Source organism: Cherax quadricarinatus, chromosome 51, assembly GCF_038502225.1.
Source record: "Cherax quadricarinatus isolate ZL_2023a chromosome 51, ASM3850222v1, whole genome shotgun sequence".
Taxonomy (NCBI): domain Eukaryota; kingdom Metazoa; phylum Arthropoda; class Malacostraca; order Decapoda; family Parastacidae; genus Cherax; species Cherax quadricarinatus.
In genome coordinates, this window is record NC_091342.1 from 445,001 (window position 1) to 462,631 (window position 17,631).

Below are 17,631 nucleotides of genomic sequence, written 5' to 3' on the forward strand. Positions count from 1 at the left end.
TCCTAGAGGGACTAGTACCGAACTTGCACACGAAAATCACTCACTACGAAAGCAAAAGACTTGGCAGACGATGCACCATCCCCCCAATGAAAAGCAGGGGTGTCACTAGCACGTTAAGAGACCATACAATAAGTGTCAGGGGCCCGAGACTGTTCAACTGCCTCCCAGCACACATAAGGGGGATTACCAACAGACCCCTGGCAGTCTTCAAGCTGGCACTGGACAAGCACCTAAAGTCAGTTCCTGATCAGCCGGGCTGTGGCTCGTACGTTGGTTTGCGTGCAGCCAGCAGCAACAGCCTGGTTGATCAGGCTCTGATCCACCAGGAGGCCTGGTCACAGACCGGGCCGCGGGGGCGTTGACCCCCGGAACTCTCTCCAGGTAAACTCCAGGAGGTTGCTCCTGCGGTCAACTCCCCTGCGATGCGGTCCTCGACCAGGCGTCCCGGTGGAATCAGCCAGGCTATTTGTGCTGGTCGCACGGAATCCGACGTACAAACCACAATCTGGCTGGTTGGGCACTGACTTTAGGTATCTAAGTTACCTTTTGAAGACAGCCAGGGGTCTACTGGAAATCCCTATGTATGATGGTAGGCTGCTGAGCAGTCTTGGGCCCCAGACACTTATTGTGTTATCTGTTAGTGCACTCATGGCACCCCTGCTTTTCACTGGGGGTATGTTGCACCATTTGCCGAGTCTTTTGCTTTCCTAGGGAATGATTTATGCCTAGTTCAACAAATTTATTATGGTTCTTAACTAGGGAGGTGGCAACAAGAGCAGATGCAGCCTGCCAGAAGATACCTGTTTAGATCCATCAGTGTATATAACTTGTGATAACTTATTACTATCCATCCTAGCATTTTTCTCGCATATGTGATAATGACACAGTGCTCCTTGAAATTGAGATCCTCTGGTATTATTACTCCCAGGTCTTTCACATTAAATACTTTGGCTATATTGTATGGTTAGAATTTGTTTTATACTCCGTTCTAGCTATTATTTTCTCAAGTTTTCCGTAACGGAGTAATTGAAATTTGTCCTCACTGAACATCATTGATTTCCGCGGTTTACTTTGTTTATATCCGCTTGGAGATTTACCGTGTCCTCAATGAATGACACTCGTCTTCAAAGACACGGTTTTTATCTCTGTCACATATGAGGATAAGAAACAGGATGGGGGAAAGTACTGAACCTTGTGGAACAGAGCTTTTTACTGCTGCAGCCTCTGATTTAACTCTGTTTAACATTACAAAGCTAAAGATCCATCTGCCCACTTTTCCAGTTAATCCTTTACATGTATTTTGTACACTATTACAACATACTCGCACTTGTCTAAGGCTTCTGAAACGTCTGTGGATACGACATCTGCGTTGTGTTTCCTCTCTGGAGTGGAGGAGAGATACATGATAATGCATATGTAGAAGGTACTTAGAATGTCTAGTCCCAAATCTGCACACTGCCATACATAGCGGAACTCATGAGAAATAAGAGTGATAGTGTTAAATAAACAGTGAAAAAGCAGGGACGCCGTGAACACAATAAGAGATTACTGTATCAACATACATGGTCCCAGACTATTTAACATCTCCCCGGAACTCTCTCCAGGTAAACTCCAGGTAAACTATATCAGAAACACTGCTGGGACAAGTGTAAAGGTTTTCGAGAGGAAACTGAAAAAGCATTTTAAGCACCAGATGCCAGATCAACCAGGCTGTGATGGATATGCGAGGCAGTGGGCCGCCAGCAGCAACAACCTGGTTGACCGGACAAGCACCAGACGAGCCTGGCCCAAGGCCGGGCTCTAGGAGTAGAAAAACTCTTGAAACTCATCAAAGGTAAAGGTAAGCTAGTAAATAAATGTAACGAAGACCTGGAGAAGATAAACACTCACAAGAAGATATGTGATCGTGCAAACGAAATCAGGAATTATTAAAGCATGCAGATAAAAGGTAAGAGAAGGGGCCAGGAGCTACGGATCAACTCCTGCAAGCACAGCTAAGTACAACTTAGTAAGTATACCCAGACACACACACACACTCACACACACGCACGAGGAAGTCGAGCTTAACTTGGGTGTGGTCCCATCTGCTTGCTCATCCTTCCTTCCCGTCTCCCCCCCCCCACCCCTTCCTTTATCTGCTTTGGTGATACTGATACCTCCGTCCCCTATCTTACACCGGCTCTTCTTCCAGTAATAATAATAATAATAATAATAATATTATTATTATTATTATTATGAATTTGGTAGGGTGTGCAAAAGAAGAAAATTAAAGGTGAATACAGGAAAGAGTAAGGTTATGAGGATAACAAAAAGATTAGGTGATGAAAGATTGAATATCAGATTGGAGGGAGAGAGTATGGAGGAGGTGAACGTATTCAGATATTTGGGAGTGGACGTGTCAGCGGATGGGTCTATGAAAGATGAGGTGAATCATAGAATTGATGAGGGAAAAAGAGTGAGTGGTGCACTTAGGAGTCTGTGGAGACAAAGAACTTTGTCCTTGGAGGCAAAGAGGGGAATGTATGAGAGTATAGTTTTACCAACGCTCTTATATGGGTGTGAAGCGTGGGTGATGAATGTTGCAGCGAGGAGAAGGCTGGAGGCAGTGGAGATGTCATGTCTGAGGGCAATGTGTGGTGTGAATATAATGCAGAGAATTCGTAGTTTGGAAGTTAGGAGGAGGTGCGGGATTACCAAAACTGTTGTCCAGAGGGCTGAGGAAGGGTTGTTGAGGTGGTTCGGACATGTAGAGAGAATGGAGCGAAACAGAATGACTTCAAGAGTGTATCAGTCTGTAGTGGAAGGAAGGCGGGGTAGGGGTCGGCCTAGGAAGGGTTGGAGGGAGGGGGTAAAGGAGGTTTTGTGTGCGAGGGGCTTGGACTTCCAGCAGGCATGCGTGAGCGTGTTTGATAGGAGTGAATGGAGACAAATGGTTTTTAATACTTGACGTGCTGTTGGAGTGTGAGCAAAGTAACATTTATGAAGGGATTCAGGGAAACCGGCAGGCCGGACTTGAGTTCTGGAGATGGGAAGTACAGTGCCTGCACTCTGAAGGAGGGGTGTTAATGTTGCAGTTTTAAAAACTGTAGTGTAAAGCACCCTTCTGGCAAGACAGTGATGGAGTGAATGATGGTGAAAGTTTTTCTTTTTCGGGCCACCCTGCCTTGGTGGGAATCGGCCGGTGTGATAATAAATAAAAAATATTATTATTATTATTATTATTATAGGTGGTAAACTAATGTGGGTCATTCAGTGACGAGGGTTGAACTTCACCTTTCATAAAAAGATCACAATACATTCTGCACTACCTTAGATATTTCTCCAGATAAGGTGACCTGCCACCTATTATCTACTGCCTTACTACTGACTACTGCCTTACTACTACCTCACTAATGCTTACAGTTTCAAGGCCTACTACTTAATACCTCACCATGCCGGCACCTACTCCTTAATAAGTAATCACCTACTCCATAATACTTCACAATCAAGATGGAGAGTTTCGCCAGAAAGCGCTTAGAGGTTAACAGCAAGGTTCGTGTGAAGTCAAGATACAGAGAGAACTCTTAGTTTAATCAGAGCTGCAGATAGGTCAAAGGTGGAAAAAAGCACGGAAAAAGTACAGAACACAGGACAGCAGAGAATGAGAAGGCAAGGAGAATAGCGAGGAATGGCTATGCAATGATAAGACGACGAACGTCAGTTTGAGAATAACAAAACAGCAAATACTAAATCAGAGCTGAAACTACTACATGGCCACAAACTGAAGATGGCTAAAGGATCACGAAATAAGGTTCAACGGCGAGTGAAGGGTACTGACAAAACATGACAGAAGGGAAGCATACCAAATAGCTAGAAAACTGCAAATATAATCCCGATAAAGAAGCAGGGGACAGACAAGAAGCACTGAATTATAGGCCAGTACCACCGACATGTATACTGCCCAGAGTATTGGCAAACAATATGGAAAACGTTGGTCGAGCATCTAGTGAGACTTTTTCACAGAAAGCGAGCATGGATTTAAAGAACGCAAGTCTTGCCTCACTAATGGATTTAGGGAAGATAAGTCTTGCCTCACTAACCTACTGGAGTACTACAATAGAATAACAGAAATCAAACAAGGACAAGGATGGGTTGACTGCATATTCTTGGACTTTAGAAAGCATTTGACACTACCCCACCCGAGATTGATTTACAAATTAAAGGGGCATGCAGGGATACAAGGTAAAGTACAGTGGACCAAGGAATATCTAACAAACAGAAGACAAGTTGATGGTAAGGGCAGATGTTTCATTACGGGAAAATGTAATGAGTGATTTCCCCAAACATCATTTCTAGGACCTTTATTATTTTTTACATACGTATATGGCCTGCCAGAAGAGTGACTCGTATGCTTTCTACAAGTGCCATTGGTAAAGGATAACCAAGGTAGACCTGGACAACCTGCAAGAATGATCCAACAAGTGTTACTGGAGTTCAATCCAAGCAAATGCAAGATAATGAAAATTGGTGATGGAGAGGTGACCAGACATGGATAACAATTCGAGAGGCGAATACCACTCAAGGAGAAAGATCTTGAAGTGAACATCATACACAACATATTGACAAGAAGTGCACATAAATCATAAAACATCTACAGTACATGCGAGGATAGCTAATCCCAGAAGTCAAGAAATTAGAAAAAGTGCAAAGGTTTACAATAAGACTAATCCCAGAGCTAAGGGGAATGTCCTACGAGGAAAGATTAAGGAATATCGACCTGACAGGGAGACAGGAGAGATAGGGGAGACATAATATATAAAATACCGAGAAGAACTGACAAGGTGGATAGAGACATGATGTTCCCAGAGATGGGACACAGCAACAAGGGGTCACAACTGGAAGTTGAAGACTCGGATGAGTCACAGGGATGTTAGGAAGTATTTCTTCAGCCATAGAGTTGTCAGGAAGTGGAACAATCTAGAGAGTGATGTAGTGGAGGCAGGATCCATGCATAGCTTTAAGAAGAGATACGATAAAGCTCATGGAGCAGGGAGGGAGTGGATCAAGTAGCGACCAGCGAAGAGGCGGGGCCAGGAGCTATGAATCGACCCCTGCAACCACAAATAGGTAAATGTAGACATACATATACATACATACACTCATACACTCGACCCCTGCAACCACAAATAGGTGCATGCACACGTAATATGTGGGTTTCCCTAAAGATCATTTCTAAGAGACGTCGCGGTACAAAATGTGAACTATATACACTACTAAGAGCTTACACACACACACACACACACACACACACACACACACACACACACACACACACACACACACACACACACACACACACACACACACACACAAATGCGGATGGAATAACGAATAAACATGAGGAGTGGAACGAAAGAATCAGTGAGAAATCCCCAGACATCATAGCAGTCACAGAAACAAAACTCGCTGAGACAATAACAGACACAATCTTCCCAACGGGATATCAGATCCTGAGGAAAGATAGAAGGAGTAGAGGGGGAGGAGAGGTTGCACTGCTCATAAAACACCGATGGGGATTTGAGGAAATGGAAGGCATGGACATGATTGGAGAAAGAGACTACATTGTAGGTACAATTCAGTCCGGAGAACATAAAGTAGTCATTGGAGTGATGTATAACCCACCACAGAACTGCAGGAGGCCAAGAGAGGAGTACGAAGTAAACAACATGGTGATGGTGGACACACTGGCTGAGGTGGCAAGAGGAGCTCACTCGAGCAGAGCAAAGTTACTGGTAATGGGCGATTTCAACCATTTCAACCATCTTATTCCTTATCCTCATATCAGACATAGACAGAGATATACACCACAGCACCGTATAATCCTTTGCGGATGATACTAGGATCTGCATGAGGCTGTCATCTGCTGAGGACGCGGTCAACCTCCAAGAAGATATAAACAAAGTTTTCCAGTGGGCAACGGTAAACAATATGATGTTCAATGAGGACAAATTCCAACTACTCCGTTATGGAAAACTGGAGGAGATAATAACTAGAACAGAGTATACTACTGACTCCGGCCATACAATAGAGCAGAAAAATAATGTAAGGGACCTGGGAGTAGTAATGTTTGAGGATCTCACTTTCAAGGATCACAACAGTGCCACGATCGCACGTGCAAAGAAAATGATAGGATGGATAATGAGAACTTTCAAAACGAGAGATGCCAAACCAATGATGATCCTTTTCAAATCACTTGTTCTCTCTAGGCTGGAATACTGCTGTACATAAACATCTCCATTCAAAGCAGGTGAAATCGCAGATCTAGAGAGTGTAGAGAGATCCTTTACTGCACGTATAAGTTCTGTCAAGCACCTTAACTACTGGGAACGCTTGGAAGCACTTGACTTGTACTCGTTGGAATGCAGGAGGGAGAGATATATCATAATCTACACTTGGAAAATCTTGGAAGGAATGGTCCCAAATCTGCACACAGAAATCACTCCCTACGAAAGTAAAAGACTGGGCAGGCGATGCAAAATGCCCCCAATAAAAAGTAGGGGCGCCATTGGTACACTAAGGGAAAACACCACAAGTGTCCGGGGCCCAAAACTGTTCAACAGCCTCCCATCAAGCATTAGGGGAATTGCCAATAAGCCCCTGGCTGCCTTCAAGAGAGAGCTGGACAGATACCTAAAGTCAGTGCCGGATCAACCAGATTGTGGCTCGAACGTTGGACTGCGTGCGGCCAACAGTAACAGCCTAGTTGATCAGGCCCTGATCCATCGGGAGGCCTGGTCATGGACCGGGCCGCGGGGGCGTTGATCCCCGGAATAACCTCCAGGTAACCTCCAGGGAGATCGACTGGGAAAACCTGGAGCCACATGGGGGTCCCGAAACATGGAGAGCCAAGATGATGGATGTGGTACTTGAAAACCTCATGCATCAACATGTCAGGGACACTACCAGAGAGAGAAAGGAGGATGAGCCAGCAAGACTGGATCTTGTGTTCACCCTGAGCAGTTCAGACATTGAGGACATCACTTACGAGAGGCCCCTTGGAGCTAGCGATCACGTGGTTCTGAGTTTTGATTATATAGTAGAGTTACAAGTGGAGAAGGTAACAGGAACTGAAGGGGACAGGCCAAACTATAAAAGGGGGGACTAAACAGGTATGAGAAACTTCCTGCAGGAGGTTCAGTGGGACAGAGAAATGGTAGGAAAATCAGTAAACGAGATGATGGAATATGTGGCAACAAAGTGCAAGGAGGCAGAGGAAAGGTTTGTTCCCAAGGGAAACAGAAATAATAGGAAGACCAAAACGAGTCCTTGGTTTACGCGAAGGTGTAGGGAGGTAAAAACTAAGTGCAACAGAGAATGGAAAAGGTACAGGAGGCATAGGACCCAGGAAAACAAGGAGATTAGTAGAAGAGCCAGAAACGGGTATGCACAGATAAGGAGGGAGGCCCAGCGACAGTATGAAAACGACAAAGCATCGAAAGTCAAATCTGACCGGAAACTGCTGTATAGCCACATTAGGAGGAAGACAACAGTCAAGGACCAGGTGATAAGACTGAGGAAAGAAGGTGGAGAACTCACAAGAAACGATCAAGAGGTATGTGAGGAGCTCAACACGAGATTTAAGGAAGCATTTACAGTAGAGACAGGAAGGCCTCTGGGGGGCACAGACCAGATGGGGACACCAGCAAGGAATACACCAACAAGTGTTGGACGACATACATACAGGTGAGGAGGAGGTGAAGAAACTGCTAAGGGACATCGATACCTCAAAGGCAATGGGACCAGACAACATCTCCCTGTGGGTCCTTAGAGAGGGAGCAGATATGCTGTGCGTGCCACTTACCACAATCTTCAACACGTCCCTGGAAACTGGGCAACTACCTGAGGTAAGGAAGACGGCAAATGTAGTTCCCATTTTTAAAAAAGGAGACAGAAAAGAGGCACTAAACTATAGACCTGTGTCATTGACGTGTATAGTATGCAAAGTTATGGAGAAGATTATCAGGAGGAGAGTGGTGGAGCACCTGGAACGGAACAAGAGTATAAATGCCAACCAGCACGGATTCATGGAAGGCAAATCCTGTGTCACAAACCTTCTGGAGTTTTATGATAAAATAACAGAAGTAAGACACGAGAGAGAGGGGTGGGTTGACTGCATCTTCTTGGACTGCAAGAAGGCCTTTGACACAGTTCCTCACAAGAGATTAGTGCAGAAGCTAGAGCATCAGGCGCATATAACAGGAAGGGCACTGCAATGGATCAGAGAATACCTGACAGGGAGGCAACAACGAGTCATGGTACGTAATGATGTATCACAGTGGGCACCTGTGACGAGCGGGGTCCCACAGGGGTAGGTCCTAGGACCAGTGCTATTTTTGGTATATGTGAACGACATGATGGAAGGGTTAGACTCAGAAGTGTCCCTGTTTGCAGATGATGGGAAGTTAATGAGGAGAATTAAATCAGATGAGGACCAGGCAGGACTTCAAAGAGACCTAGACAGACTGGACACCTGGTCCAGCAAATGGCTTCTCGAATTTAATCCTGCCAAATGCAAAGTCATGAAGATAGGGGAAGGGCACAGAAGACCACAGACAGAGTATAGGCTAGGTGGCCAAAGACTGCAAACCTCACTCAAGGAGAAAGATCTTGGGGTGAGTGTAACACAGAGCATGTCTCCGGAAGCACACATCAACCAGATAACTGCTGCAGCATATGGGCGCCTGGCAAACCTGAGAACAGCATTCCGATACCTTAGTAAGGAATCGTTCAAGACACTGTACACCGTGTATGTCAGGCCCATATTGAAGTATGCAGCACCTGTTTGGAACCCGCACTTGATAAAGCACGTCAAGAAACTGGAGAAAGTACAAAGGTTTGCGACAAGGTTAGTTCCAGAGCTAAGGGGAATGTCCTATGAAGAAAGATTAAGGGAAATCGGCCTGACGACACTGGAGGACAGGAGGGTCAGGGGAGACATGATAACGACATATAAAATACTGCGTGGAATAGACAAGGTGGACAAAGACAGGATGTTCCAGGGAGAGGACACAGAAACAAGAGGCCACAATTGGAAGTTGAAGACACAAATGAGTCAGAGAGATAGTAGGAAGTATTTCTTCAGTCATAGAGTTGTAAGGCAGTGGAATAGCCTAGAAAATGACGTAGTGGAGGCAGGAACCATACACAGTTTTAAGACGAGGTTTGATAAAGCTCATGGAGCGGGGAGAGAGGACCCAGTAGCAACCGGTGAAGAGGCGGGGCCAGGAGCTAAGACTCGACCCCTGCAACCACAAATAAGTGAGTACACACACATACGTGCAGGGGATACCACACACTTTGTTCTTTCTAAATGCATACTATTTTTTTTATAAATTTTGCCACTAATTATGTTTATCATGGTTATAAGGAAGGAATGTTGACACAACCATTAAATATTAGTCCAACAAAGAAGCATGCAATCTTTACTTTTAACACAGGTAGTAGCTGAACACAGCAGAAAGTTTATATATCTTCCATACAGATTTCACTTTTATCACAGCTTCGCAGAAAACAAAGTATTATTATGGAGGCCAGTTGAAGACGGTGAGTTATTGTAAAGAACACAAAAGAAGGCAAAGTGAAGCTAGTTGAGTCTTAACACAAGTGAGAGGGAGTGGATCCAGGCAGTGCACAATGCTCACTCACTGGGTTCAACAGCCACACTGCCCGCTACTTCCCACACCCAACTTACTCTCTCCTCTTCCTCCCCTTCACTCCTCTCTCACCTCCCCTACCCTTTATGTCTGCGACATACCTGTGGCCAGACTTCTTTCTATATCTATTTTTCGATGTCTTAGTCTCATCTCCACGCTCATATAGACAAAGGTACTTACTATCTTGCCCGTCCTAACAGACATTTTACCCTTGCCCGTCCTGGCATTTAATCAGTGTCACTCTTCATCTGTCTGTAAGGTTTTCCTAGATCCATTGGAGGAATTTTCTTTCCTTCCTGATTGCTCTTCAAACTTGTAAATCAATATCTGGTGAGTAACTTTGTCAAGTGCTTTCTCTCACAGAACTTCAGTAGATTCGTAGACAAGGCTAGGACCTTGGGTAGCTTTAAAAAGAGATTCGGCGAATATATGAATGGGAAGGGATGCGTATGATTGGTGTCGTGGGTACAGGAGGAAATTCTTGGGTAACATTAGTTAGCAGTGGTTTTTATAAGTACCTGCCATGTATGGACCAGTAGGCCTTCTGCAGTGTTCCTCCATTCTTATGACCTTCCATCCCTGAAGCTATGTTGGCATTCAATGATACAATTTATCTCTCCAGATGCTTCAGTACAGTGTCCTCTTAATCGCAATTACTTTGGTCACACTGCTGCCGGAGTAGAGGCCAGGAGGGATGAAGTGGGGGAACTGGATGGGGCGGGGTCCTAAGCAAAGGGGAAGGGGACTTGACGGGGGGAAAGGTGCCAGAAGGGGGGAAGGTGACCTGGAAGGGGCAAGGGACGAGGAGGTGGGAAGACGAGAGTACCGAAGGGATCAGGTTGGGGAGTGGGAGGAGATCTGGAGGCAAAAATGAACCAGATGGGAAAAGGGAGGTGACCTGGACCTTAAAAATGAATCAGGTGAGGAGGGGGGTGGGGGAAGCAAACACAGAGTGGTAAACAGAGAGGTTCACCTTGGCCTCCAGATGATGGTAGGTTGGAAAGAATCTGACTCACTACTTCGCCAAAAGCGAGTCCCTTCACACCAGGACAGGTATCTCGGCTCTTAATGTGTTCTGGAAACAGCTCAGTGATATGCAAGACAGACTCGAGTAAATAAGTTTATTTATGTACAATACACACAAATAAGTGCCCGTGGCCTGATAGGCAAAGCTTTCGCTTCACACGACGAGGGGTCCGTGGTTCGATTCCCGGCAAGGGGAGAAATTGATAAATTAGACACATGTAAAACACTTGTGTATCTTTATTGAGGAAACGTTTCGCCACACAGTGGCTCCATCAGTCTATACAAAGGAGAGCGTTGAGGAACAGGAGGAATTTGAGGTAATCAGTCCCTCAGCCTTGAGTCGATGTGGTCAGTCCATCAATCTTGAAAAGAATACAGCATATGTGCCAAGAAGTAGCTAATATACCGTAGTCAGGAGAGGTGCAGCAGTCGTAGGTGGTATTACATTTGTCCATTGTGGAAGTCGGTCATGCCCAAGGGTTAGGCAAGTGAAGAATTCCCTGTATTAAGATCCCAAGATGTTGCTGTGTCAGACAGGAATGTAGATGAATGGTTCAGAGATCTTGGGATCTCAATACACTTGCCTAACCCTTGGGCATGACCGACTTCCACAATGGACAAATGTAATACCACCTACGACTACTGCACCTCTCCTGACTACGGTATATTAGCTACTTCTTGGCACATATGCTGTATTCTTTTCAAGATTGATGGACTGACCACATCGACTCAAGGCTGAGGGAATGATTACCTCAAATTCATCCTGTTCCTCAACGCTCTCCTTTGTATGGACTGATGAAGCCACTGTGTGGCGAAACGTTTCCTCAATAAAGATACCCAAGTGTTGCACGTGTCTAATTTACCAACAAATTAACATACATAGTAACATATGTGTAAATTACACAAGATAATCCAAAAAAAAAGTTAGGCAAAGTGACATATTTCCATCGGGGTCCTGAAGACACTATGAAGAGTGGACCACATACCCTCTCAATCCCTTCAACCTCTTCTCATCTCTCCACAACCCTGCGCCTTCCCTAATGGACACAACCTCTAGCCTAGCCTCCTAGCCTAATCAGAACTCTGCCATTCTCCTAGTTTGCAGGTGTGGTCCTTTAAGACGTCTTTTGTCTCGCCTTAGAATCCCCATCCCCATCACCCCGCCATATCCAGCCAAAGCTACTAATGTCGGTGCAGTGACAAAGAAGGTGCCTTGTGTTCTGTTTGGCGCTGGCCATCTTTCTTGCCGCAGGTCCTCGCCTCCTTTCGCCCGATAGCCATGACTGAAAAAAAGCCAACACTGCCACACACTGCCCCGTGGCTGGGTTTACCTCTCTCTCTCTCTTCCCACTCTTGCCCTTCTCCCCCACTAGTCTTCCAACCCCAGTTCTCCATTCACCCCCTCACGAGTCCTTCCTCACCCGAAAGTGAGTCTTTTCTGACTCACTTCACTCTTACCCTCATCCTTTATTTATATACTCTATTGTATTCTCTCTCCTTTTTCTCACCCCATGACAAAAACAACAAAAGAAAAAAAAGACTAAGTGTAAATCTTCGTGACACTCCTGAAAATATATGCCTGGTGGGACGCACGCACACACACGCACACACACACACACACACACACACACACACACACACACACACACACACACACACACACACACACAAACCTGAGAATAGCGTTCCGATACCTTAATAAGGAATCGTTCAAGACACTGTACACTGTGTATGTTAGGCCCATACTGGAGTATGCAGCACCAGTCTGGAACCCACACCTGGTCAAGCACGTCAAGAAGTTAGAGAAAGTACAAAGGTTTGCAACAAGGCTAGTCCCAGAGCTCAAGGGAATGTCGTACGAGGAAAGGTTAAGGGAAATCGGACTGACGACACTGGAGGACAGAAGGGTCAGGGGAGACATGATAACGACATACAAGATACTGCGGGGAATAGACAAGGTGGACAGAGATAGGATGTTCCAGAGAGGGGACATAGGGACAAGGGGTTACAACTGGAAGCTGAAGACTCAGACGAGTCACAGGGACGTTAGGAAGTATTTCTTCAGTCATAGAGTTGTCAGCAAGTGGAATAGCCTAGCAAGTGAAGTAGTGGAGGCAGGAACCATACATACTTTTAAGAAGAGGTATGACCAAGCTCAGGAAGCAGAGAGAGAGAGGACCCAGTAGCGATCAGTGAAGAGGCGGGGCCAGGAGCTGAGTCTCGACCCCTGCAACCACAATTAGGTGAGTACAATTAGGTGAGTACACACACACTCACACACACACACACACACACACACACCACACACACACACACCACACACACACACACACATACACACGCACACACACACACACACACACACACGCACACACACACACACACACACACACACACACACACACACACACACACACACACAGCTAGAGGATCAGGAGCGTATAACAGGAAGGCCGCTGCAATGGATCAGAGAATACCTGACAGGGAGGCAACAACGAGTCATGGTACGTGATGAGGCATCACAGTGGGCACCTGTGACGAGCGGGGTCCCACAGGGGTAGGTCCTAGGACCAATGCTATTTCTGGTATATGTGAATGACATGATGGAAGGGTTAGACTCAGTGTCCCTGTTCGCAGATGATGTGAAGTTAATGAGGAGAATTAAATCAGATGAGGACCAGGCAGGACTTCAAAGAGACCTGGACAAGCTGGACACCTGGTCCAGCAACTGGCTTCTTGAATTTAACCCCGCCAAATGCAAAGTCATGAAGATCGGGGAAGGGCAAAGAAGACCGCAGACAGAGTATAGGCTAGGTGGCAAAAGACTGCAAACCTCACTCAAGGAGAAAGATCTTGGGGTGAGTATAACACCGAGCACGTCTCCGGAAGCACACATCAACCAGATAACTGCTGCAGCATATGGGCGCCTGGCAAACTTGAGAATAGCGTTACGACACCCTAGTAAGGAATCGTTCAAGACACTGTACACCGTGTACGTCAGGCCCATACAGGAGTATGCAGCACCTGTTTGGAACCCACACTTGATCAAGCACGTCAAGAAATTAGAGAAAGTGCGAAGATTTGCGACAAGGTTAGTTCCAGAGCTAACGGGAATGTCCTACGAAGAAAGGTTAAGGGAAATCGGCCTGACGACACTGGAGGACAGGAGGGTTAGGGGAGACATGATAACAACATACAAAATACTGCGTGGAATAGACAAGGAGGACAGAGACAGGATGTTCCAGAGAGGGGACACAGAAACAAGGGGTCACAATTGAAAGTTGAAGACCCAGATGAGTCAAAGGGATGTTAGGAAGTATTTCTTCAGCCATAGAGTAGTCAGGAAGTGGAATAGCCTAGCAAGTGAGGTAGTGGAGGCAGGAACCATACATAGCCTTAAGATGAGGTATGATAAAGCTCATGGAGCAGGGAGAGAGAGAACCTAGTAGCACTCAGTGAAGAGGCGGGGCCAGGAGCTGAGTCTCGACCCCTGCAACCACAATTAGGTGAGTACAATTATGTGAGTACACACACACACACACACACACACAGAGGGGTGAGTCCTAGGACAGGTGCTGTTTCTGGTATTTGTGAACGACATGACGGAAGGAATAGACTCCGGAGTGTCCCTGTTTGCAGATGATGTGAAGTTGATGAGAAGAATTCAATCGGACGAGGACCAAGAAGAACTACAAAGGGATCTGGACAGGCTGCAGGCCTGGTCCAGCAATTGGCTCCTGGAGTTCAACCCTACCAAGTGCAAAGTCATGAAGATGGGGAAGGGCAAAGAAGACCGCAGACGGAGTACAGTCTAGGGGGGACAGAGACTACAAGCCTCACTCAAGGAAAAAGATCTTGAGGTGAGTATAACACCAGGCACATCTCCTGAGGCGCACATCAACCAAATAAGTGCTGCAGCATATGGGTGCCTAGCAAACCTAAGAACAGCATTCCGCAATCTTAATAAGGAATCGTTCAGGACCCTGTACACTGTGTACGTTAGGCCCATATTACATTATGCGGCACCAGTTTGGAACCCACATCTTGCCAAACACGTAAAGAAACTATAAAAAGTGCAAAGGTTTGCAACAAGACTAGTCCCAGAGCTAAGGGGTATGTCCTATGAGGAGAGGTTAAGGGAAATCGACCTGACGACACTGGAGGACATGAGAGATAGGGGGGGGGACATGATAACAACATATAAAATACTGAGAGGAATTGACAAGGTGGACAGACAGAATGTTCCAGAGATGGGACACAGCAACAAGGAGACACAGTTGGAAATTGAAGACACAGATGAATCACAGGGATGTTGGGAAGTATTTCCTCAGTCACAGAGTACTCAGGAAGTGGAATAGTTTCGGAAGCGATGTAGTGGAGGCAGGATCCATTCATAGCTTTAAGCAGAGGTATGATAAAGCTCATGGTGCGGGGAGAGTGACCCAGTAGCGGTCAGTGAAGAGGCGGGGCTAGGAGCTATGACTCGACCCCTGCAACCACAACTAGGTGAGTACTAGCAAACCTAAGACTAGCGTTCCGACACCTCAGTAAGGAATCGTTCAGGACTCTGTACACTGTGTACGACAGGCCCACACCTGGTCAAGCACGTCAAGAAATTAGAGAGAGTGCAAAGGTTTGCAGCGAGACTAGTCCCGGAGCTATGTGGCATGTCTTACGAGAAGAGATTAAAGGAAAATCGAGCTGATGACACTGAAGACTGAATTACTAGAGAATATATGATAATGAAGTACAAAATAATGAGAGGAATTGAGATGTTGGACTGGGACAGCCTACCTTTGTCTCTGATATACCTTTGAAGGATTTTGAGTTTTACTACTCTCGCAGCCCGGCTGTTCAAGAATCAGAAAATAAGCACACAAGAGAACAGTTGGAAGTTCAAAGCACATTCACAAGAATGTTAGGAAATATTTCTTTAATGTCAGAGTTGTCAAGAAGTGAAATAACCTAACAGGAAAGTGGTAGGCAGAATCTATACCGAGGTTTAAGAATAGGTATGATAGTGCTCATGAAGCCAGGAAAAAGCGAATCTAGTAGTAGCTGGTTGAGAAGTGGGGTCAGGAGCTGAGACTCAAACCCTTGCAACCACAAATAGGCGAGTCCACACAGAGACTAGAGGTCGACAACGGTGGATGTTTTGCCTCAAGCGTCATACCAACATCACGTTTTCTAGGAGCGGTCAAGCAAGAAGTTGAGAACATGCTTGCAATACACGATGACTCCCACGGTACAAGACTAGCAATAACACACTCACTGCAATGCTGCGTCAGCATTCCAGAAAAAACAGCTTGAATTATATGAGCTATAAAAAAAACATTCTAGCAGATATAAGATAGTTGCTTGCTTGCTTACCCAGAGAATATCTCGAGTCACTTCCGGAGGTCACCGCCCCCGCGGCTCTGTCCCAGACCAGGCCTCTTGGTTACTGGCCTGATCGATCAAGCTATTGGTGCCCTCCGCCCGCAGTCCAAAATATGCACCACAACCCTGCTGATCAAGAACTGTTTTGAGGAATTTATCGAGTTTCTTTTTTAAAACAGCCAAGGGTTTGTTGGTAATCCCTTTATGTACGAAAGGGTGATGAAGATTCGTGGTCCCATAACACTTATCGAATTTCCTCTTGGTGTACTCACGCTCCTCTACTTTACATTGGAGGTATACTACACCGTCTGCCAAGTATCTTATATTTATAATTAGTAATTTCGGTAAAGCCTGTCGACTACACGAGGGTCATTAATTAAGTCTGCATATCACTTCATCATCAACAATCAAGGATATTTTAATCTATAAAATAAAGTGACACTCAATGCATATGATCTGAGATGCACTGACTTCTCGGTTTACTTACATACAGATACATACATCACGTGTATACGCAGATACTTTTCAATGCATATACAAAGATACATACCTCACGGTGTATATATCCTTGGGAAATGAACAAAGACTCCAGTATTTATATATCTGAACAAAAGAATACTGATGTATACACAGCAGATATACTGTATGTTCACATGAGTATACGTACATATGAGTAACTGATATACTGCATGTACACACAACAGATACAGTATGTTTGCAAATGAGCATCGCAAAGAGAAACAATGAATACATAAACACTACGAACGTGAGTGTGTTCACACACTATTTATTAAAACCATGTTTGAAACCTGCCTCGACTAGTGCATCCAGGTCATCACTTAATGACCACCCTGGGGCTGAAGAAGTACGTCCTGACATCCTGACAGGCCTGGTCACAAACCGGGCAGTGGGAGCGTTGACCTCCGAAACCCTCTCCAGGTATACTCCAGGTATCCCTCTGACTTGTAACGTAAAATTCTACATTTGTTTTACCAGGTCCTCGCCTCTCGAACTATCTATCCCTATCTACCTTATCAAGTCCTCTAATTATTTTGTATGTCGTTATCATGTCTCAACTTGTTGTTGTATCCTCTAATGTAATCTGGCTCAGTCCGCAAAGGTCATTTCCGTTAGGTCTTGTATTAGTCTCGTTCATACCTCTGTACTTTCTTCAGGTTCTAAACATGCTTTATATGATGTGGGTTCCATGCTGGTGCTGCATACTCTAAGACAAAGAACATTACTCTGAGGCAAAATTAACAATCTTACCTGCTTCACATGGCGTTAGTAACACTGCTGACTCACCTGCAAAGACAATACATCACGTAAATAACCATGGAAGCACATCAGCTGATTTCTGCTGACTAACAAGAGGTTTAAAGTGATTAACTGTAGTTGAACCTCATATGCAAAGATACCAAAGGTGAGGTATGGATAGATTACATAGTACACAGTGAGCAGGGTTGTCTAGGGAACATAATTGCTTATTTTTGAGATTACCCACTGTTTTGAATGTGTGTTGAATTTTAGTCTG

At 45.3% G+C, this 17,631-nt stretch overlaps 1 protein-coding gene across 4 annotated transcripts in view; it reads right to left on the reverse strand.

Annotated features, from left to right (window-relative positions):
* The window catches only part of LOC128694611 (nucleolar protein dao-5), a 541,519-nt gene that overhangs the window by 434,872 nt on the left and 89,016 nt on the right, over nt 1-17,631 (reverse strand). For 3 of the 4 annotated variants that reach the window (XM_070095641.1, XM_070095644.1, XM_070095640.1), the window contains exon 7: nt 17,367-17,402. The exons of the other annotated variant lie outside the window; for it this stretch is intronic. In XM_070095641.1, coding sequence (XP_069951742.1) covers nt 17,367-17,402 — 36 coding nt within the window. The remainder of the gene's footprint in view (nt 1-17,366; nt 17,403-17,631) is intronic. 4 annotated transcript variants of the gene reach the window in all.